The sequence below is a fragment of the Cephus cinctus genome, unplaced genomic scaffold (genome assembly GCF_000341935.2).
Source record: "Cephus cinctus unplaced genomic scaffold, Ccin1 Ccin1_scaffold0617, whole genome shotgun sequence".
NCBI lineage: Eukaryota > Metazoa > Arthropoda > Insecta > Hymenoptera > Cephidae > Cephus > Cephus cinctus.
Window position 1 is genome coordinate 50,165 of NW_014333261.1, and position 23,151 is coordinate 73,315.

A 23,151-nucleotide genomic window follows, 5' to 3' on the forward strand; every position below is an offset into this window, starting at 1 on the left:
TAATCGAACCTGTCCTCGTGAACGGTTGAACTTCCGCAGTGCAATATCGTGTTCCTGGGAGCAAGTTGTACGTACAGCCTCGTCCTGAGGTCCTCGAGCGATCTGAGAACGGCGAACGGCCAGCTAGCTCTGGCCGGTACTCCTTGCGTGCCGGGCGATATCCACCCACGGCGACTGCGCCCTTGCAGTTCTTCTCTATCCTTTCCTACATTTCACCCTCACACTTGTTCTCGCTACACCTCTCTGTCTTCCCGATTGTCAGACTATCCTGCTTTTCCTCATCAGGCGCCCTTCTTCGCACGATCCTACCTCCCTATACCTAGAGTTACGTACAGCAGCTACGTTGCCTACCTCTAGCTACCCTTATACGTCTTCTGTATCTGTCTTACCCTTACGTGCCATAGCTCACGTTCTACTATTTTACCTATTCCTCCTCTTTCTCTTTGCCTTCCCTTCCTATTGTGCCTTTTCTCTCTTTTCACATACATATACAATATACACGTATTCCTCTTACAAACGACCGATGGCCAACCTATCCTTCCGACTCCTGGTGAACGGGCCCGTAAAGTGATTCGACCCTTTCGCATTTGCAAGTATACTTCCACCTACTCCATTGTACGTCTTATTATACGTATAGGAGAAAATTTTGCGATTTCGCCAAAAGCACAATGGATTCATCGCCAGATGGTTAATCGCTTTTTTATTTAAGATTTATCTGCACGTCCTACGTGTATTCCAGCTTGCGTGTTGGAAATTACATACTTGAATTGGGTCTACATTGAATTACTTATACTTTATCGCCACGGTGGAGTTCGTAGTTCACAGTTCAAGCGATGTATCGAAGAATTGAATTAGTTTTCATGAAATTCAACAGCGACGCTCGACACGTGGAGGCTATTGCGACTTAACCGGAGTTTCCACGTAGTTTCGTAAACCCATCACGCACTCTGGCGACGAAACCTCGAATCTCCATACTTTTGGAAATTCCTGCGGATTACACGGGAGGTCTGGTTTCTGCGGTGTCTGCAGTTCCTGTGGGAATAACCGGTCAATTAAATTTCTTGCGGCAGCAAGCAACTTTTCAACGTGGAATTTCGATGAGGCTTCATTCCGTTCATTCGTTGTGACCTCGGGATAGTAACTTTTTGGGGGGACTTTTGCTTTTGGTCATTTGCTTAATCATGGCTGACTTTAAAATTAGTATATCAGTTGTGCCTTCTTTCAGCTTAAGGAATAACAATCACGCTGTGCGAATCTTCCAGAGGTTATGTTCGTCATGGTAAGGCTTTTCACAAATTATACTTTCAAAGTCAATTAGTATTTACATCTAACGATCTAGCATCCACACCGAGTCATCGAATTATATATAAACCGGGGCACCATCGCGAATCGAGGTTTCACGCGTACTATGCCAAATGTCAATAATTGCATCCTGCGGCCGTCTGCTAACGAAATAAGCACATACCATTCGGATACAGTAAATATTGCACCGTGAGCTACAACCACGTAAACGCTCGTATCCGCCTTATTGGAATGAGAGTCATAATTCATAGGCAGTTTACTATCTGCAATAGAACAGTCAAGGGATAAAAGGTAAAGAATGTAAAATTACATAAATTTTGTAATTTACACTAAAAGATCTCTGTACTAAAACTCAGTATATTTTATTTGGCTCAGATAACTGTAAGAGTCAATTTGATTGTATAAATTGTCAAAATAACATTCTCTTATTTGTGTTGCAGATTTCCTACAGCCACCCGATATCAGCGATTAATTGCAGTGACTGCTTAATTAAGGAAATGGACGTCGGTCTCAGGCTTTCTCTAAGTTAAAAAAATGCTTTCGATATTAACACGCCACCTCGTACTATACGGCACTTTTGTCGACTACATCCTCTCCGTTCTCGTTGCTCACCAGGATACCTCTACCCCGCAGCTCCAAGTTATCCTACTGTGACGGAAAACGGAAAGCTCCTGTGCCACCCGCGGTTCGTGGCAATCCGCAAGCTGCGACAATAACAGGGCTCGAGATACGACCTTAACGTCTCCGGTGTACTGTGACACTACGTACTAGGTGTCCAAAGTGAAATCAACGAAACTGGATTTTAGTTTAGTCAGACGTTATTGCATGTACAAAATGTCGAGCAGCAGCCATTCGATTCGACGAGAACGTATACGGTTCTATGATGCGATAAATCTTGTTACGAGTGGCAAAAAAGTTTTTCGAATTTTCATTTCAATAAGTCTATACGTATGTTGGATAGATCAGATCAACTGAAAATAGTACCACCAGACTGGAGCCTATGTATACTGTATGCACTAGACTACCCATTGTGTCACGTCGAGGAGTCAGTACGGTAACATGAGATTTTGAAATGTTCCGTTGCAGATGCGTAACACAGTATTTATAAATTAGCTGCGTAGAAGCGTGAATACACAGGTATATCACTCGCTATTCGCTATGCACGTACGCATTACGTTACATTAGATACGTAATTTATAAACAGGCATCCGTATACGGTTAATGAGATATTTATAAACGTTCAATCTAGACTGCTAATGTACTGGATTTATTAATCATGCACGCAAATCCGTATAACGTTTCTGAATGACGGCCATGGCCCTTGGTAAAATTAATGAATCAGTGGTGGACGTAATTTAGCGATAGAATAAATTTTCAATGAATTTTAACCTTTCACGTGGATCTGTACGTTTAACATAACCGCACAAACACTAAATGTCAATCTGTGAATGCGTAACCTTGTTCTTTCAGTTATCTTCTATAACTTTGACGTCCAGTGTTGAGTTTATTGATGGAACAGGAACGTGGAATTTTAGCGTGGAAACTGGGTTCGCTCTCGAAGTTTTCCCAATAATAGTAACTCGGTACGCTCGCATAAGAAATTGCGTTGGAAAAGTGCACACCGCGTTGATAGCCACGTCGGGAACCTTTCCCAAGGTCGTAAAGCAAAAGGTCGCGAAACCTCAATATTGCTGCTTTCATCGTCTGAATTATCGAGAATATGCAGTTTCGACAGGCAGCCATAGTGTGGTGGGTTTACTGCGAATTTTATATATTGTAAATCCCCTTGCAGTGTTTATCATATGTGTATAGGACACGTCTAGGTTATGAGGGCAAGAAAAAAGGAACAAGAGAAACGTTACTCTGAATATGACTGCAAGTTTCGTCAGGCTGAAAAAGTTTCAGGAAAAAATGTTCTCAGATATTCATTCATAATGACAGTAAGTAATGGACGAAGCGGCTCCTCACTGAATTGTTTATAACGAAAGATATTTAAGAGAAAAAGTTCATAAAATTGGGAAATCATTTACATTTTTATTTTTTCAATACAACCTAAAAAGGCACTTTGCTTCTTTTGTTAAATTTCAACTTTCCTCGAGTTCCGGTAACCTCTTACCCGTTAAAATACTACTTTACCATCCACTGGCTTCATTCGTATTCATAGTCAATGTTTGAGACGAAGCGCAATCTTAGAACCATAGATATAGTAATAATAACACATGGTAGAGGATGCCTTAAGTCGTGCTTATAATGAATAACTGACTATGAAAATGGGCCTATGAATTGCGGTGGCTATTGGAACTTGTAAATAGGTCTGTTAAATTTTAAATGATGCAAACCGAAATATTACGTCAAAAACAAGCACCGAATGAACGTTTGCGCCAACGCGCAATGTTACGCGAAAAGCAGAGTGAACGTGACACTAAGTTGAATAATATTACGTCAAAAACACTTACCGGTTAACGACGACCACCAACGGGAGTATGGCTGGCTTGCGTTTCTGAATGTATAAATTGTATGGAAAACATTCTTGCGGAAAGACGAGTTTCCTTAATATTATCTACACAGCTTTGTAGGTTAACTTGAGCGTGTCATGGAATCTCGGAAAACTTATATTTGACAGCTATCTCAGTTATCCCACACGTACGACTGACGCGAAGACGTCGGGAAAGATTTTTCCTTAATCTTTTTTTTTTTTGAAAAGAAAATATTGAAAATAAAATATTATAAAAAGAAAATATTTATATTTTCATAAAAATAAAAGATAAAGATTTCACTGGGCAATGATCTACCGTATTACAGTATAATTTGACGGTATATTATACGATTTATTATTTAGGGAAAAATAACGTTGAGCTTTTGCCTTTTATTTTCAACGACCAAGTAATAGTACTTTGCGATACAAGTGCGAGAAAGGGAACTTCATAGGCAGGCGGTGAAGTTGGTCGCACGAGCCGCACACGAGTAACACAACGGCACGAGCCGAAGGCGAGTATAATGTTCGCTTTATTGTACCAGTATCGCATAATATTTTCTGTAACGAATGCATGAAAAACGCTACTTTTTGTGCCTCCAAAGTGACTGGAACATCTCTTCGTTGGAGGAAGCAGCCATAAGAAGAGCAAGGAAGGCTTCCAAAGTGAATGCATTTCATGACAGCGCGCGAGAACAAACTTTACTTTATCGCACTAGTGCGAGAAGAAAGCACTAGTGCGATAATGTAAAATTGGGCCGATTTGCGCATGCGCAGCATTTTTATCGTATCCATAGATATAAAGCGCCACTTTCGCTACAATTCGGAGGCACGAAAAGTAGTGTTTTTCATGCATGAGTTACATAAAAACAATTTCATCCGGTTCATAATAATGAGTTAACAATGAATGAATAGATATAAACTATTAAATTTACGTAACGTCCTTAGATTCATTTTTAATGTCTGCTGGATTCGTAACGTTATCCTCCATAGGCTGAGTCGAAACGACGTTCAGCAGTTGCATAGCCGATGCACGTCTGAGTGCCTATAAAATAATATTCTTTAATTTAATATTTACTTCACTCAACGAATGTAACCTGTCCTAACCTAACTTTGTATCGACAGTCTGTTTTCTCATGTTTTAGCTCGTGTAGAACCGGCAAGAAAATTGCTACTTACTACGGGAAATATAGTATACAGGAGGAAGAAAAGGGAAAAAAGCTTTTTTTTACTACCGGTCGAAGAGAATATGCAGAATACCTCGTAAATGTCCTTTGCGCATGAAAGTTTTACTCGTTTTGTACATGCACCGAGATAACGCCGGGTGTGCCTTTTAAATTCCGGTTTCCCTTCCACACGGTGGTTCTAACGAAACCCTTAAATTCCTTGTATGTTTCAAATGCAATATACTTCTCACTTGACAATGTAAATGTTAGCTCTTTGTATAAACTGCGAATGGGACAATGACTTTTTTTTTTCTTTTTATTAGATTTATCGGTCAATACTTTTTCATTGGGCTATTGTTATTCTGTGTTACCTTTAGTCTGTCCCGTCGTGCAGAATACAGGACCCATAGGACGTACACCAGCATTATTATTGCTGGTATGAAGATACGTGCAATGGTGGATGCACCACGTAGAAGTCCATGGTACAATGCAAACAATGTAAGAGTTAATGCAGAACTGGCAGCAACGAAGCGTCCGGTTTTTCTTCGTTCCTCCTTGGAAAAGAAGAAGAGTAAAACTTTATAGTAATGTCTTTATAGATTTTGTAAAAATAATTTTATATAACACACAGCTGTAGACTCTCGTTGGAGCACAGAGATAACTTTTTGATAATTTAGCAATTAACTGTCATTAAAATTTTTATTATCCTGTTTAACACGGTTCACTTGGTTATAAATGCTATTAGAAAAGTTATTATTGACATTGTTTATAATTTTATTACTTTCGTAGATGTTGTGCTTATGACCGATACAGCTAACGGTCGAAGCGTATCCTGCGATGAGGAAGTCGAGTCCTTGGGCATCCCTCTTGTATTGAGTAACCACGGGTTACTTTTTTTTAAGTAGTTAAGTTAAGTAGACGAAAATTGAGGGAAGGAAGTAAAGAAGTCAGGATACCAGGAGCGTTGTAGCGAAACCTCCTCCGGAACTATCCTGGCTACGACTAAAGAAAACACAGTGTGGCTCTTATGGCGCAGCACCCGGGACTACCGTATAAACCGGCCTGGGATAATAAACAAAGACGTGGAGCCGATATTCTCTCGGATCCTTCCATTGGGAAGTGATCGTCCCTGAGGATGTTTTACGCCTCAATCTATTTAGTTCAATCGCATGAAAAAGGAACTACGAGCAAAAGTTAGTTTGTCAAACGTAAACGTTGTATTTATACAACAGCCATACCCGGCAAGGTAATATTTTATTTTTATTAAAAAAATATATCAGACTTGAATTATATAATTTACAGAGCAAAAAACATTTCCAAATCCAATTCAACGGTTCATTTACTATTCCAAACGCATACTGGTATCATAGCTGCTGTATTCCACTAGGATAACTTTATTACCGGAAATATTTTTCAATTTAACGCCCCGCGTATTGTATTACCCGGTTGAAGCAGCAGGAATTTGGCTTAAAGAATTTTCAGTCAAATCAAAACCAATCGTATAATTGGCTTGAAAGTTAAATATGTAAGATCGATGCGAATTGAACAATTTTTTGTATTCGACGGTAACAAAGAGTGCTGTGGCGTCCGTGACGTGCCGTTTATTCTGAATGGAACTATTTTTAGGCAGATACCATTGTGCTCCAGAACAGCAGCTTCTATAATATTTACATGTACATCATAACAGCTGATAGTCACGCAACCCTATTTAATTCAATTTAAATTAATTCCGATCTACACACTCAACACTCAATACATATTATTTTTGATTGAGCGCCACTGTCTCGGAACATGACCACGGACACGCAGAAACATATCGATCCAGAAGCGCAAGTACTGAACAATCTACTTGCAGTCAAAGGGCTAATTGAAATAAGGGCCGTCAGGTGTCAGCGCCCTAAATAAACCTCAAAGCAGGTCGCCATATTAATAGTAAGTTTCGCTCGAATAACAACGACTCCTAATTACTTTTATTAAATCCCCGTCAGCAATCCTGACTTATTATCAATATAATTATACATTCGACATTCATACACTGAAAGTATTCACTCCTAGAACTAATCAGCTCCCCAATAATTTTTTAACTCTTACAAAAACGAATAAAAAAATACTATCTGAATCAGTCAAAAATTTAACCAAGTGGATTCCATATAATTTGGTGGCTCGTGTTCAATATCAGTCACCAGATCATAAAGTGGAGCCGTTACGATGTTGCTATGGATTATGTAAGCCGGATACGGGAGATGAAGTGCCGCAAGAAGTCTGCCTGGAACGCGCTATCCCTTTGCACATAATTTCTATACAGTCTGGATATATAGGATACAGTGTATACCAAGTCTATAACACAACTAGGTATACTTATCTACCTTAACTAGTGCGCGTCATATGCCTGCATGAGTTCCTGATTAATCCTACACGTTCCACGTGTTTATTTTTCCTCTGTGTACTCTTAAATACAGTCCCTGTGGTATACATATAGGGTATCATCCCCATAATAATATCCGGGCAGACAAGCGAGATAGATTGATTTTAGCTTTTCATAATGGAAGAAAAGTGGAGAGTGAAGGCGTTGATTTTTTGGTGCTCGTGGTTGGAGTCAATAGAGGTGAAAGGTGCGATTTTCTCGAACCGTCCTATGTGTTATCCTGAGTTCGCTTTACCAAGGCTGCATTATGTGCACATGGTTGATCACGTATTCTCCCTTTTCTGCCCTTTTCTTCCAGTAGAACTACAGCTGATCGAATTCTAGCCGAAACTGTACTTACTCCTTCTCTTGGAGACTCTTGAAATAGAGAATACCCTCTTTCTTTATTTCTCTCTCTTTCTCTTCTTGTCAAAGAGGCGCCTAAAGACCTGCTCTTTGTGTATCCGGAGTTTAGCGAATATGGGGCACAACAAGGGCGGAAGAGTATTCGGATAATTATGAATCCGCATGATGATATCTGGAACACTGAACAATTGTATCTATACATATACATACATATATGTATGATCGACTGCCTGTAGTTGTTATGATGCGAAGGGTGAGTTATAATGGCGAAAAGAAAGATAAAGGGACTGAAAGAAAAAAGAGTAGTATCTGTAATTTTCATCAGGTGGTAATGGGTGCAGTGGCCTATCGTTGCTCTTTGATCTTTTACAGTTTCGACGAAGTACCTTTTCATTATCAAACCCTTATAGTTCCTTTCACCTTCAATTTCTTGTGAAACTCACTTCGTGACTTTCTGCTGCACGAATCTTGACTGTGCTCTAGAAGTTAATATTTCCTGAGTACGACCCTAGCCAGCTACTCTTGGACTTCGCTATAAAGAATTCTAGAGAAATTTCCTTCAGCACCCGTTTACTAGCAGCAAAAGTTTTATATGGCTTTAAAACTCATTTCTTCTTAGATACCTTGTAGATGGTCCATTCTGTGCGCTATAGAGACCGTAAGAAGCTTTATTACAGATTACGAGGTGTAATGTTAATAGTTGTTCTTAATCCATGTTGGAGTATTTCCTTGTATATGTATATATTTGTCCGTGTTATTGAATTATCACAATAATAGCGTCAATGTATAAAATGATGTCTTATATGTAAAAAATGTTTAAGAACGTTTGTGGAATTGAGTTCAAGCAATTAAGCTGCGCCATGATTTATAACGTACAGACTATTTTTATGCTTCAGCTTCAGATGTTGACTCTCCAATGTAAACTAACAGTCTGCATAATGATGAACGACTGAAAGGCAACTAAATATTTCGGATAGAGACTGCTCCAAATAAAATTCATGGGCTCTTAAACATTGCCGTCTAGACCGCACATGGTATCGAATTGACACTCCTCCTCATTGTCCGGGTAAAGATTTTTCATGATAGAAAGTGGACAAGGCATATTCTTTGGGCATCCTGGAAGATGCACTATTCGTTCTTGATGCATTACCAAAATAGCTGGATTCTTAGATTTGCAGCTGAAATAACATCAATGTTAAAAAAAAGTTAAAGGAAGAATTAGTGATAAAAAATAAGTTGATGGATTCTTGAAGAAGAGATTTTATCTTACTCGTAAAGAACAAATGCCAGGTTTGATGCAAAAGCATCAATCATACTGACTCTCCATACACGACGGTCTTCGTGTAAAGTATACGAGTCATGCTTTAATGGTTCTATGTCTTTCGCAACTCTTATCAAAGAAAGTAATTTTAAAATTGTACCAGAATGTGTAAAATAGGCAGTAACGTTAGCGTCTTCTTTGGATCTGGAATGGATATGCTTTAGTTAGACTGTTGGTGGATACTTGATTTATTTACTTACTGAAAAAAATTAAACATGTCACGCAGTGCAGGACATGCTTGCTCATATGTTAAAGGATACCCATAGCCATCAATCCAATAATATTTTAGATCCTCTGCAAATTCTAAGACTTTGAAATGTTTTGGCTGAAAAACATTACACCAAGCAGATTCTGAATTACTGTACCAAGCAGTTTCGAAAGCACATATTGTATACATTAAATTGGCAGCCTCTGAAAAACATTTCTGAAGATGTTTATTGGTGGGAAGAGCACAAGAGTCTTGAATTTGTATTTTATATTATAAACGTACCATAATCAACTTGGAATCCTAGAAAACTGGAAATATCTTTCAATGTATCGGATACTACAGAACTCTGTATGAATTTTTGTTCTTCCTCATATGCCTTTGGATTCTTATCTACTTCCTTGCGCCATCGCTGGCACCGTTTATAAAACTGAAAATAAATGAGTTAATATACTGCTTTACAATTATACTATCATAGAAATTTGTTAATTACTCGTAATATAGGGTCTCTATATTCTGGTTCAGGAAACCAAACGTCTTTGCTTCCTTGGAGTCCAAATAACCCAAGAGCAAAGTGTTTTGCACTTTCCTCTGTTCTTTGCGTTGCAGTGTATTTAAACTGTAAAAAAAATATATTAGTCTTCAACTTTATATTAAAGCTATCAAAAACAAATGACAATTACTTTATATGTAAGATTGCTGTACTTTTCTGGGAATAGTGTAGGAAACCTTGACTGAAATCTTTCAGCCAGATCGATCATCTCCCTTTCACCTTCTTCAGCAAGTTTCATAACAGCATCCTCAGCAAAATTAAGTTTCCATTTGGCAATTTGAGAAATATGATCAGGCATAAGTCTTGATCTATTTGCTACATAGCTTGACAATATCAATTCCTGTAGATGAGGAAGCTTGGACATCATGATTGGAACATATTTTTTTCCTGGGAATCGTGTACCATGTCGTACCAAGAGCCAAATTTTTTTCTCGATACATCCTAAATATATGAATACCATTATAATACAATAAACAATTCAACTAACAATAATAAGGAACACTAATACTCAACATACCTGGATAATTGATCAGAGAATCATTAAGATTAGCTATGAGTCTGTAAGGAGTCTTTGTTCCTAATTTACATTTATGAGTATCATTATTCTCTAAACATTGAGATTCAACTGAAAGGCCTAGATAACCTATATATAGCACTATCAGTTGGAAAATCTTCCAATCCATTACCACATGAAAAAATCACTGCAATCTCAATATATGTGACGATGATAAGTAATCAGCATCGGCGGAAGGACATCTTTGACTAGATAATCTCCAAAAGGTAGAAAACTTAAGATTACAAGGAATTATGTTAACCTTTCATTATAAAGGGAATCTCTAAAGAAATATCAACCATTCACTGTGCATCAGCATCGGTAATTATGTAATATGGCTATACATATCTGCTCAAGGCGTTTATGATCTATACGCGTTCGCCTTTATCGTTATAACAAGATTGCTGAAACGTTCTTTCAGACGTTTGAGAACTACTGTGTTATATACGCCTCATGCTGAAATGTCAGATGAAAACGAGGTTATATCGGCGTAGACCGAAATGTATTCAGCTTGTATTTCGCGATGATTTAAAAAGTGACACGTTCTCCCGTGTCGTAGAAAAGCTTAACGTAATTCCTAAATAATATAATGTACACCACGAAAACGCCGACACTTCGTATCGGAGAGGCCGATCTCAAATGTAAGAATGGTTGCGGATTTTATGGAAACGCCGAGTGGCAAGGATATTGCAGTAAATGTCACCGAGAACATCTTCAGAAGCAACGAGCGCAACAGGAAGGTGCCACTGGGGCTCAGAGCCATGATAGGTAATGTTTTATATTTAGAACAGATAATTCGAATTTCAATCATTTTTAATGATAATGTTTGCTCAGTGAGGGTGCAGGCCGTACAGCTGTATCAGGATTTTACAAGTTTGAAGAGAAAAGACGTCAACAAGATAAGAAAAAAAAGTTATTGTCAGTCTTCAGAAAACCTACGATGAAAGGTAAAGTTCACAGAGAGAACTGTTATAGCGACCATTTTTTGTTGCTTGTATATCAGTGTAATTTATATAATATGTTATCTATAGCTCAGGGTTATGAGGAGCTTCTGCAGGAATTAACGAAAGACAACCCAGACTTGGATAAGGTTAAGGCTGAGAATAAAGATCTGATAGCACTTATTGCAGAAACTCCAGCAGAGAAGGATGTACGCAAGTGCATCCTGTCCTTTGTCAAAAGTATTCTTCAGAGTAAAGATGTTAAGAAAATCGATGAATTATCTGAAATCACTCAAACATTTTATCAGAAATTTGCTAAACGCATGGAAAATAGTCCCAACTACACAGGTATATTATTCTCAATTATTTTGTCATAACAATATCAAATGAGTCTAATGGGAGTTACATTTTCAGATGTTGCTCTTGAAATCCGGGAAAGGCTCCTAGACTACGTAGAGAGGTCTGCTATGACCCTTCTGTACAGGATCCTCTTCTGTCCACCATCCACTACCGATGAGGAGAAGGATCTTGCCATTCAGAATAGGTCTGCGTAACATTCAAGCTCAAGAAAAAGAACTACATCCTAAAGAAATCATCTAAAATAATATTACTATTATAGAATACGTCAACTGAACTGGGTCAGTGGAAAAAATTTAGAGTGTCGAATACATGAAACCAGTTCAGAGGTTCGTGAGCTGGTCTACACATCTATCACAGACCTACTAAACATGGACTCAGTAAAAGCTCCACAGGAGAAACTCGCCTGCGTCGTTCACTGCTGCAGAAATATTTTTCTGCTTCTACAGCAGTCCGTAGGTGGTCCAGCATCAGCTGATGAGTTCCTACCAGCCTTGATATTCATTGTCCTCAAGGCAAATCCAGCCAGACTCAAGAGTAACATAAATTTCATAACAAGATTCTGCAACGCCAGCCGTCTAATGTCTGGCGAGGGTGGTTATTACTTCACAAATCTCTGCTGCGCCGTATCCTTCATCGAGAACCTCACTGCAGAATCCCTGAACATGACTGAGAAGGATTTCGATGCCTATATGTCAGGTGAACGAGTTCCAGCCAATACCTGGGACTCTGCCCTCACCATATGTGAGGTAATAATAAACTATTGATCATTGATTAATTGTAAATAATAACATTCTTTTACTCATCGAATTATTCTCAGAATATACACCTAATGTGTGAGCACATTACGCTGCTGGACGAGCTCAAGACGAAGAACAACGAGATTGTTCGAGAAGCCGAATTGCTAAAGAACGAGATGATCCAATTCCACGAGGATGTCGAAATTAAGGTGAATGAAACTATACAGAAGACACCCTTGCTGATAACACGATGTCAGAGAGTACCGACTAATTTGGATAGCGAAGACGTAGAGTCTTACCAGTTGCCTCCGCCGATAATTCCTCAGGTGAGATTTGTCCTCAACCCGCATCCCTTCACTACTAAAGGAGAGTTACGTCTTTTTAGGTTTCTTTTTTTAAAATTTGGTTCCATGGCTTTTGTACACACTAGTACGATATAATCGATTTTCTCAGGTGAGAGTGACTTAACGCGCACTTCTAACAAGACTAACAAGAGCATCTTCGGTTTCATGTTATTATTTTTATCACGTCTTTTTCTCCTCTTACGTCTTCTTTCCTTCATGAACCTTGATTAATGACCCGCCACAATCCCTCGGACATAATCTCTCGTTCCAGGTATACTCGGATTGTTTACTGACACAACCTGGAGATTCGAAGTCCTTGATGGAAGACTGCGTCACCCCGTCACCGACCTTTGACTTTGCTCCATTCGACGGGGATGGCAAAGCAGAGGATGATACGAGTCTCATCAGTCTGGATACCCAGTGCGATCTAACTACCCATGATAATCACCCTTTCGACAAAGATACTCCTGACAGTCTCCTTGACGATTCTCATAGCTCCGACGCCAATCTACCCTCGCCCTTAGAACCACTCGCCTCTGGCCAGGAAGATTATCACGGATTTACTCTCCAGGGTTCGACCATACCAACTATTCCCTGTAACACGGGCGATCTCTCATCGGACACCGCAGAACACGAAACGGACAGCTACGTTGGATATTTTCATAATATTTAAGGGTAATTATGTAAACAATCTTCCCTCTTAAATATCTCTTAGAACTAGTTACCAATCCCCATGAGTCCCTTCTATTCGGTGCATTTTTAATTCTCTTATTGCCCAGATCGTATTTGTATTATAAAACATAGAAACAAATTATTAAAGAAATATAATGAATGTACTAGCATAGTATGGACGGTGGATATAAGTGTCTGTATAGGTGCGCTAATTAATTTGTACAAAAAGAAAAGACAAGCATTAATCGACTCCATGAAATTTCAAAATCCTCTGTCCACATTCTATTATCCGTCCCTTGACTAATTATTGCCTATAACATAGTGGATATCATGGTAAATAATAATAGCATAGTGTATAATAAATTAACGTAAATTTATTTCATAATCCTACTTCATGCTCATAAGTTAATCTACAAGATCTCTTTTTCATTGTGTTCCTTATCACGATTAACGCGAATTTTAAAATAAAAATTAGCTCGTCTTCTACAGGGCTTCTAATCTTAGTGGTCGCGACGACGAGCATCCTATTATCTCGTATCGTATATGGAATGTATTATTTTAATTCACGCGAGTAGACGGCTCTACCTAAGGATTCACTCATATAATTATCATCATTTACAATCAGTGTTTCCTTAATAAATAACAATTTTTCTCACTTTTACAAAGTACTCACAATAAGTTGCCAGCAGTGCAAAAGTTGTGCCACGCGAAGCAAGCGTAAGGATTCACGTACAAGCGCCATCATTAAGATACGTTAACTGATGCATTAGTAACTATTCATTTCTCACCTATAATATTAGTTTATATTGACCACTACCCTGTCTCATCTATGTATTGATAGTAAGTACAGTACAGCGCTGTACCGAGAGTACTAATAAATTACGAATAATGTTGATTCTATATTCTCTAATAAGCTGAACAATTTGATTAACGGATGTTGTATAAAACAAATTCTCAATCGTTCGAGTATTCTAGAACCAACATTATCACAAGTATCACACGAGTCTCGCGTACGAATGCTAAACAAAAAAGATCATCCTCATCTTTGTCTGATGTAGTATACAAAATAAATCTCTCAAGTTCTAATATCGTAGCGTGAAAAAAAAAAAAGAAGTACGAAAGTACAGCAGAGAGTTTCAAGTTAAGTGCGCTAATTGTGGGCCGCCTTTTTCCCATTCATGTATCCGATCCATCGATCGGCAGTGGTGGTAAAGATCGGATCGTTGTCAATAGTATTCAGAAGTAAAAGTTGATTGACATGAGTCGAGTGGTAATCCCATCTGGCGAGATTAGGAGCCGTTTTAAGTGTGAAGTGTCTTAGGTCATAGGTCGTTCCTGAGCCTGTGTCATAGAGCATGATCATGTTCTTCAGCGAGGTCATACCCTGGTCGAAGAGTATAGCAGCCTCGTCTCCGTCTTTGCCAGTAGCTATACTTTTGAGGTCGTACAGACCCAAGAGGGAGTAGATGAATCCATTTAGGATAAAAGACGAGGGTGTTGTAGGATACTCCTCGTACCAGACGTATTTGTCTAAGAACGTAGCTGTCACGCCGCCCTTGCTGGATGATACTCTGAAAGGTCGGAGGCCTCTTACTGCTGCTTGTAAATATCGTTCGTCGCCTGAATGATAATAGGCTCTTGATAATACAGAAATTGCGTGACCTTGACCCATACTGGAATACCTGTAACGAAGTAATGACTTGTAGATTGTCGGATACGATTTAGAGAATTATTTTAACATTGACTATATTATTCACCATCCTGGCTCTAGAGTGGCCATTCCACTGGCGACTTTTCGTCTAACAGGATTGGGCCAACCACCCGAAGTTATATTTTGATTTGCCACGAACCAGCGGGCAGCATCGTAGAATTGCTCCATGTGTTCGCTGGTTGACAGTGTCACATTGTCAATCATACCAGAACCATAGAGAACCATTTTAACAACCTATATGATAGATAGGATTAATATTTGTATGGGCATGTAGTGTTATTTTGAATTGATTGTGGGAAATTTTACCTTGAGCTTAGATCTAGAGAGTTTTTTCTTGTTCTTGTCGTTCAAGTTGAGTCCCTTTTGTAAATCCACTACGAGATCCCTTGTCAATCGTTTCCAGCGATTGTTCATCAGGCCTATTCCATAGTAGATGTGATTGTTAACGGTGCTCAAAACTAGGTTCCCAGTAGTGTAATGTAAATAGTAAGTATCTTTTTTTTCCCTTGACTGTAATTCAATAGCAATGCTACTATTGTCTCTTATACATAAATCCAACTTTAGTACGAAGTCCAGTACATGATCCATTTTTAAAGATATTCCAGATGTGCTTGTCTCAGGTGTTGCATATTTCAACACATAACTACCAACGCGTTTATCATAGATCCTTATCACTACACAACCTTGCGGTACGGACCAGTCTTGTTTTACTCTGTCTGAATCTTCAATTAACTTTCTATGAGGTTCTGGCTCGGTGAGATTCTTACTGTAGTGTGAAAGGCCAAACTGTGCAATTTGTGTTGGGTAATAATAACCCTGGCTTTCCCACTGAGTAGATATTGGCACTCCATCGTTACCACTAACGCATTTTACTCTTTCGCGCACTTCCACATTGTAATTTTCGAAGGTCATGAACACACCACGAGAATCATACTTGCCCTTAGGGCTCACGATTTTTGAATAACTATGTAACCATTCAAATCTCTCCAGTCCATCGTATATCGCTAGCTTACCATAAATCTGTAAAAGAGATGAATCTTCTAGTTGTCCAAAATTATCCAATAGCAATTTCACAAATTTAAAAAATAAAATACATTGTAATACATACTTCAAAATATTTGTGTATAAAGGAAAATGGAACATAGACTTCATCTCCTTCCTTTCGACATCCAATTGAGTACCCACCATTAATATAACAATCTATCTCTTGATATCCAGGCTCATTAGCCAACCGATCTTGTAAACTAGTCTGCTTAAAAGATAGAGAAATCATCACAATAATACTCCAGAGCCAATACGATTCCTCTAAAAAAATGTACCTTATGTTGAAATCGTGTCTTCCAATCTGACGATCTAAAGAAGAAGTGATTGCCACAGTTATTCCAGGATGTCAATATTGAACTAATTACAGCAACAATTAGTATAAGAAGAATGATCTTGAAATTAATACGCATCATCATAAACGGCCTGTAAATCAAATCAATCATAACAATATGAAACCATATGAATAACCAGCCAGTGACATTTCATCCAGGTTAGAATGTTCACATTATCTAAACTTACATGACATCGAATTAAACCATTAGCAATTGGCATTTTTTTCATCAAGTTCCTGAATCACCAAGAAAATCCACGTTTTCTCGGCCCCATCCTTTTCTCAATTCTTGTCATCCTCACTATCAGTACCTGACGTCAAACTGATGACATGGAACCAATGACGCGTACTCATACATGTATATACAAAGCACGTCTTTTCCAGTACACTGGTTTATCTATTATCCAATTAATTACCGCTTTTAAATCAAATCAACGCAATAATTGAAGAGGAGCAAGTGGATACACGTCGCTGCACATATCGGAGCCCCTTCCGAATCAATCTTGCAGCGTCGTCAGGTGCTAGATTAATTTTAGAACATTTGTTAAATTACACACCTCTCCATTCCAACGAATTATTACCCTCAATTACATATATATAAAATGTAACAGAAGCAACATTACAATAAATAGAAACACATTAGATATTCCATCAACTTGTTTTCTCTGTTTTCATTTCACCTGCACTTCTTCTACCTGCCGTCTATTAACTACATAATTGTGCGAGCCTCCAGGAATTTATACCTGGCACCCAAGGACCTAAAGATCACCTGTAAAACTTTCCCTTTACAGTATCTAATATGTATAATAACTCAAGGAATAGACACATCCTCTTCATTCCTTTATTACAATAGATCCAAAATATTTGACCTATTTAGCCTGACGTCCTACGCTATTATATTCGCCTAATACCATGTCCAATTTTTGACCATCAGATACAACATATTGAAAATTCAAAGAGAACTTTCATTCGATTCAATACTATCCGTTCATTGGTCGATTCCGTTGTATGTCCATTCCATTAGAGAATCTGAACAAGAATCGTGCCACCTTCTAAGCACTTCTATTTTCCCAATACTCCGTGCGATTTTCGGCCGTAAAATTTTCGCCGTGTCCCGGCAAGAATTCGAATTTCTCAGTAACTCTAGCGACCAATCACATTCCTCCTAAAGTTCCATTGGTTCTGCTCTAACAGAAATCATGCCACCTCCATGCGTATCCTATTCTCCTGATACTAAAACTCGATTTTTAGGGGTCTAAATTTCTAAAGTGCCCGTGAAATCTAGACCCTTAGTACGAGACAGTAATGTTAGATGGCAACAGTGGCGACTAGAATTAACACTGTTTTGAATATATATCTATATATATATATATATATCTGACATTATGCGTAATGCTACAGAGTAGGACATATGGCAAACAAACTTCTACAGAGGCAACAGGTTACATATCAGCGACGCGTGCATTCTTATCTTACGCGCTAAATATAATCCAAACCGAGACACATGCGTAATTGCACGTCATGTCGTTGGGCACTGCAAATCATATAGTTGAATAAAAAATTGTGGTAATATGCTTAATTAATTAAAACAAAGCCATCGTACACAATCGTATCCAATTAAAACAATCATTAAATCATATTTGATCTTCTTTATCTGTTTGCCAAAGACTTAAACAAATTATACCAACGGGCAATGTAAATTTATATAAGTATTTTATTTTTCCAACCTCCTCGCAATTTATTCATCCAAGACCGTAGTCCGGTGGGAAAGTGTTCTTCTAAGACGTTTCTCCAGAGGATTTCCTCCCAAAGATCCGCCCATTTTAAATATTCATAAAGGTAAAATAATCATGAAGCATAATAAACTTTGGAATACTTACGTAACGACCTATCTGTATAAAATAGCCTAAAACATAATTCTACACGCGTACACCCAGACGCGTACTCTTATACCTGAAGTTGGTTAGGTCGAATTTGCAACGCCGTCGAGGGCCTTTACAGAACAGGCAGAGAGCAACATGTCTTATTTACGCTGAAGTGGTTGTCGGCCAACTTAGCATGCAGCCATCATCCAATCTAGTAGGACAATTTAAGCAGCCTGATTCACGCAGCGAAATCATTTAATATTTGACGTCAAGCTTGATTACCGTGTAACAGTGGGTAATGGCCGATTGTTTATACAGGTTGCAGCCCGGCGCCGTACTATCAGACACAACCTACGCGATACAAGTAACGAAAACATACATACATATATAAACCACAGAAAGACCCTTGAGCGCTTAGAAAATTTTATAAAAGAAGTGAGTATGATTCAAACCAAAAAAAATAATACAGCCTTTCCCCTCTGGTCAATTATTATTAATATCCCAAAAAACATGGCCACCTCGTACTGTCACTTTCTATACGAGTCGAATGCCTCGATGTAACTCATATATTTTTATAATCGAATTATAATCACGCATTACGTGAAATCTCTTTTACCTTTGACTTCCTTCAGTCATACTACAAGAATTTTAGTCTTTCAATTTTGTCTCCTTTTTCGTAACACTGCTGGCTATGTGTTTCTAATTGTATATACATGTCCTTAGGATTGTCCTGGGCTTCATAGGAAGAAACGACTGCTCCATTTCCTTTCTACTGGTACATAAACCGAGAGTACAAGGAGGACGGAAAGCCGAGTGTTGACACTAGGAGAGCAGATAAGATAGCAGCTGCACCCAACCAATCGGCTCTCGTACCAACATCGTTACGCACGTCACTGTTGCTAACTGTCGCTGTGTACACAGTAGAAAAATTTATTTAAACTCGTCTTACAATAGTTTTGTCACCTGGCGTCAATCCGGGGTCACGCGGATTCCTTAATGAGTGTAGAAATTCTTCTGCAGCATACTCATATCCTCTGGTAGCAGCCACGCAATTTGATATACGTCCATATACGTATAGTACCTGGTACAGTGATTTCTTATTAAATATAACTTCTTTCTAACCTAAGAACAACTATAGTTAGTTTTATACAAATTATTATTGACAATACAATAAACGCTAACTATTTTTTCAGATTGGACCTTCATAACTTACACGATCTTTCCTCTTCCTCTACAACCAGTGCTTCGTTCTGATCCTGGGTCGTTCTCCTCTTCTGGAAGTTTTTTTTTAATAATTTCTTGTCACCCTGCATATATATATATACGTATACATAATATGGGATATAAAGTCACGTGATAATTTCTCACGCCACAACTTCGTAACTGGCCGACGGAGAACTCACGCAATGGATTTTACTAATTGTAAGTTTTCTTACAAACGTGTGAAGAAGAATTCAATAGTGCCAACTTGTTTGACAAATATAGTTATGCGATTCCTCCTTGGGAGTTATGTTAAATTTAATGGATGTTTAATAAGAGGAGATGGTAATTTACTGTAGCCAATTGGATAGAAATAATTTTTATATTCCCATGGAATGTACATACGCGCCACTTGTTACTATGTATACTGATAATTTAGGCGTTGAAAAGAAATATAAGGATTAAGTGCGACAGTCTTGAGTACGTTAAACGAACATAATTCAGTTATCTCGTGGGTGATGGTTTAAATTGTATGTTCGTTAACATTCAGATATCTTATTTATTTGTTCTCTTGCATCATTGTACATTGTTGATGATTTTGTGAGCTGTAGAAATATTTATCCGTATCACTAATTCGTACTGGTGAGACTGAATGAGGTTTTGAGGATTGAAATGCCTTCTTGAGGAGTATTATACAAAGTTATAACGTGGATATGTTCGTTATCGGTATTTTCATATGAAACTCTATGACGTGACGCGTGTGACTTTGTAAGCTAAACATAATAAAAGTGCAAGAGCCTCGTTCTCTTTCAACTAAAATTCATACGTAATCTTTCTCCTCTTCCTGGAAGGTTTCTAAGTGCTGATATACATTGGGATAACGCTACTGAGTTTTAATTACGAAATCCTTATGTCAGATCTTGGAAACATAATGTTTTTCACTGATAAGGCGAGGAACCCCCGTCATTAAGATTCCACTAACTGTTTTCGAATTCCTGGCATTCTCGGCGTTTCGAATATTTCGTATGGATACATTAATGCACTGCGTATGGATAATAATTTCTTGAAAACACTCGCCTGTTGGATAATTTCAAATTTGACGTACTCTCTTCGTTATACTTAACATATCAGACAGTTATAAGACAAACGGTATGAAAATTACGTATTAGAATTAATTCGTACTACGTAGATCAAAACATTACTCAAGCTGTGCTTTAGGCATCTACTTCAACTACTGTAAGCACTGTACACGATCGTGTCTCCTTTTTCGATAATGAATCTGACAGAGATACAAGATTTTTCGTAGCACTTCCAGTGCATCGTGATAAGCAGCCTCGGAATATTCTGGAAACAATTTTAAGATATTATTAAAAAAAACAAATGGCAACCGTTCAAGATATATCTGTGGAATCGGGAAGGGCATGAAAAAGTGTAGAGAGCGAGAGCCAGGAAAGAATAGGAAAACAGAGAGAAGCCAGTCCTAGGAAAGGTAATGGGGAAACTAAAGCCGTCCCCTTGTGCCAGAATTCAAAGTAAATACCGTTAGAGCGTTTAACCTGGTCCGTGGCGTGTCGGGCAAACAAGATTATATGCTCTAGACTATGGATTTGCAAACAGTTAGCGAGTAAGTGACGCCCTGTGTAAATAAGAGAAGAAATATGTACGTACGTTATGTCGTAGCGAGAGAATTCGAAGCACATTTATTTTATCTTCTCAGTTTTTCTAGCAGACACTGGCGCAGTCTTTCGTTTTTTCATATATTTTCTCCGTCTCTTTCTTGATTATCAATCCTTCTCTGTCGAATTATACACTAGCTGAACCAGAAGAGTGCCTACCACACGCGCGGACCCTCGCGTCGAGTAACTGACTGACGTAGTATTAATTTCAGACAACAGCCGTCTGCTAATTGTAATTTAATTCGAGGCTTCGCACTGATTTCGGCATTGTTAAGTATTCCTAAAAATATATTAACAAGGATAAAAACATATTTTAGTACGAGATTAGCGAGGATTCTCCGTTGCGTTAGTCTCGTTTCTTATTTACCTTTTCAAAATGTACTACTCTAATCATAATGACGTATGTCTTTAAATAAAAGTCATGACGAAGTAGGATGCTTCTCTGATTTATTAATTGTTTGTATTAAAAAAAAAATGTTGAATAGCTCCTCAAGGTCGGCTGAATGCCATAACAACATAATAAATATATGCTCAATCAATTCCTTCGGTGTATATTTCCGTCCGCCTGTCTGTGTAACAGAAATATTAGCTTTCGCAGTATCGAACAATTCTACGAAATTAGCATCGTTTTGAGGTTATGTGGAAAGTTTTAGTTTCAACGCGAATGCCCTGAGCTACGTGTAATTCGTCGCGTCGAAATGGCATACTGCGGAGTAACCGTTTAATATTTGAGACGCATCATAAGTTGTGATAAATTTCTCAAACGCAAAACGTCCGTTAAAAAATGTCGGCAGGAAAAATTCAAGATTTATTAACAGAATTGATATTGCTACGATGCTGGGGATGAATGGATTTCAATGTAGCAAAACATTCGACGCGTCACAATCGTTCGGTAAGAGTGACTCTCGTACAAGTTCACTGTCTGCTTCGATTGCGCGCACGAGAAACGCACGTGAATGTCACGCAAGAAGTATATGAAAATTTACAGAAATGTTGGTGTTATATTTTTAAACTTTTAGCAAAAAAATAGGTGTCCTACGTACGATGCAGCAAGTTTATAGATATCCATGATCCAGCAGAGGTTCATCTCCTGCGCAGATAAGACACAAGACGAATTTTTCCATGATGGCCGCCTAGGACAGACATATCTTTAACGGACTCGACAAGACCATTGAATTCCTGTTATAATCATCTGGACGGATTGTCTGTGACCCTTTCTCGTGTCTTCTGATGCATAAGAGAGATTTTACTTACTTGTTTTTAACTCCATTGGTAATAAGATCTGCCTTCATTAGAGTCTTAGGGTGGATACACAGAGGATATAACTAAAACTATCAGCCGCGGATGGTTAATCTCCTAGTAGCAAATAACGCGGTACCAATGTTCTTGAGTCAATAAGCGGTTATGTACAATATGGCTATGTAATGGATAGCGATCGCTTTTCACTGCACGAAGTCAGTCGGGGCCCTTCGTTTCATAGGTGAGAATATCGTAGCGATTTAATGGGTGCGCGTGGGAGACTCATAAGGCTGGAACGATCGTTTGGTAGGTTAATTAAGAAGGAAGTGCGTATTGAAAAAAGAATGTTAAACAATCGGGTTAAGAAATTGATGTATATATATACATATGTATATATATATATATATACGCACTACATATTTATAGTTCAGGAATGGATTAGATTAGACTTGTTGTCTCTGAAAGAAATAATGAGAATTCGATTCTGCGTAGTAAAGAACCTTAGAGCGACAGAATGGAGGAACTCTGGAAGAAATCCTGTACTTGTAGTCTACCTGCAATGTGGAAGATCCAGGTAGAAAAGTGAGAGGAGAATGAAAGAAAAGATAGATAGACGAGTAGCATAATATAAATCACGGAAGAATAGATCGTAGAAAAACGAAGTCGTAATGGTAACCGGGCAGGTCCA

The 23,151-nt window shown here is 38.3% G+C and overlaps 4 protein-coding genes and 3 long non-coding RNA genes across 14 annotated transcripts; 3 read left to right on the forward strand and 4 right to left on the reverse strand.

Annotated features, from left to right (window-relative positions):
* Window positions 1-13: 13 nt before the first annotated feature.
* LOC107269289 lies at window positions 14-3,365 on the forward strand. Its single transcript, XR_001538028.2, has 3 exons — window positions 14-1,279; window positions 1,340-1,593; window positions 1,743-3,365. It is a non-coding gene; the product is annotated as an uncharacterized LOC107269289 (long non-coding RNA).
* Window positions 3,366-4,528: 1,163 nt separating this feature from the next.
* On the reverse strand, window positions 4,529-8,723 carry LOC107269278. 2 transcript variants are annotated; one of them, XM_015742960.2, is made up of 5 exons: window positions 8,588-8,723; window positions 8,155-8,358; window positions 7,707-7,891; window positions 5,313-5,495; window positions 4,529-4,820 (listed from the first exon to the last, which is right to left on the reverse strand). In XM_015742960.2, coding segments are annotated over exons 2-5 (483 nt in total). In that variant the 5' UTR covers window positions 8,156-8,358; window positions 8,588-8,723; the 3' UTR covers window positions 4,529-4,706. The 2 variants fall into 2 exon arrangements, with proteins under 2 accessions (XP_015598446.1, XP_024942290.1); XM_025086522.1 differs by having other exon boundaries at window positions 5,723-7,891; window positions 8,098-8,358.
* Window positions 8,434-10,680, reverse strand: LOC107269277 (multiple inositol polyphosphate phosphatase 1). The gene is made up of 7 exons (XM_015742957.2): window positions 10,308-10,680; window positions 9,921-10,231; window positions 9,731-9,856; window positions 9,523-9,667; window positions 9,233-9,443; window positions 8,982-9,176; window positions 8,434-8,889 (listed from the first exon to the last, which is right to left on the reverse strand). The coding sequence occupies exons 1-7, from the start codon at window positions 10,471-10,473 to the stop codon at window positions 8,718-8,720; spliced, it is 1,326 nt and encodes a 441-aa protein (XP_015598443.1). The 5' UTR covers window positions 10,474-10,680; the 3' UTR covers window positions 8,434-8,717.
* Window positions 10,681-10,799: 119 nt separating this feature from the next.
* LOC107269274 (rab5 GDP/GTP exchange factor) lies at window positions 10,800-13,760 on the forward strand. Of its 2 annotated transcripts, XM_015742951.2 has the most exons (8): window positions 10,800-11,111; window positions 11,178-11,290; window positions 11,375-11,632; window positions 11,699-11,828; window positions 11,904-12,390; window positions 12,462-12,707; window positions 12,767-12,834; window positions 12,997-13,131. In XM_015742951.2, the coding sequence occupies exons 1-7, from the start codon at window positions 10,933-10,935 to the stop codon at window positions 12,809-12,811; spliced, it is 1,458 nt and encodes a 485-aa protein (XP_015598437.1). In that variant the 5' UTR covers window positions 10,800-10,932; the 3' UTR covers window positions 12,812-12,834; window positions 12,997-13,131. The 2 variants fall into 2 exon arrangements, with proteins under 2 accessions (XP_015598437.1, XP_015598436.1); XM_015742950.1 differs by lacking the exon at window positions 12,767-12,834 and having other exon boundaries at window positions 12,997-13,760.
* On the reverse strand, window positions 13,752-17,306 carry LOC107269276 (D-glucuronyl C5-epimerase B). 2 transcript variants are annotated; one of them, XM_025086519.1, is made up of 7 exons: window positions 17,164-17,306; window positions 16,672-17,004; window positions 16,428-16,575; window positions 16,217-16,360; window positions 15,415-16,128; window positions 15,155-15,342; window positions 13,752-15,079 (listed from the first exon to the last, which is right to left on the reverse strand). In XM_025086519.1, coding segments are annotated over exons 2-7 (1,728 nt in total). In that variant the 5' UTR covers window positions 16,674-17,004; window positions 17,164-17,306; the 3' UTR covers window positions 13,752-14,547. The 2 variants fall into 2 exon arrangements, with proteins under 2 accessions (XP_024942287.1, XP_015598441.1); XM_015742955.2 differs by having other exon boundaries at window positions 16,217-16,357; window positions 16,672-17,180.
* Window positions 17,307-17,481: 175 nt separating this feature from the next.
* LOC107269273 lies at window positions 17,482-20,367 on the forward strand. 2 transcript variants are annotated; one of them, XR_003060112.1, is made up of 4 exons: window positions 17,482-18,562; window positions 18,667-18,783; window positions 19,072-19,432; window positions 19,542-20,367. It is a non-coding gene; the product is annotated as an uncharacterized LOC107269273 (long non-coding RNA). The 2 variants fall into 2 exon arrangements; XR_001538024.2 differs by having other exon boundaries at window positions 17,482-18,783.
* LOC112494567 lies at window positions 19,291-23,072 on the reverse strand. Of its 4 annotated transcripts, none has more exons than XR_003060108.1 (6): window positions 22,479-23,072; window positions 22,268-22,357; window positions 21,592-21,793; window positions 21,217-21,504; window positions 19,562-20,892; window positions 19,291-19,429 (listed from the first exon to the last, which is right to left on the reverse strand). It is a non-coding gene; the product is annotated as an uncharacterized LOC112494567 (long non-coding RNA). The 4 variants fall into 4 exon arrangements; XR_003060109.1 differs by having other exon boundaries at window positions 19,332-19,470; XR_003060110.1 differs by having other exon boundaries at window positions 19,343-19,480.
* Window positions 23,073-23,151: the final 79 nt, after the last annotated feature.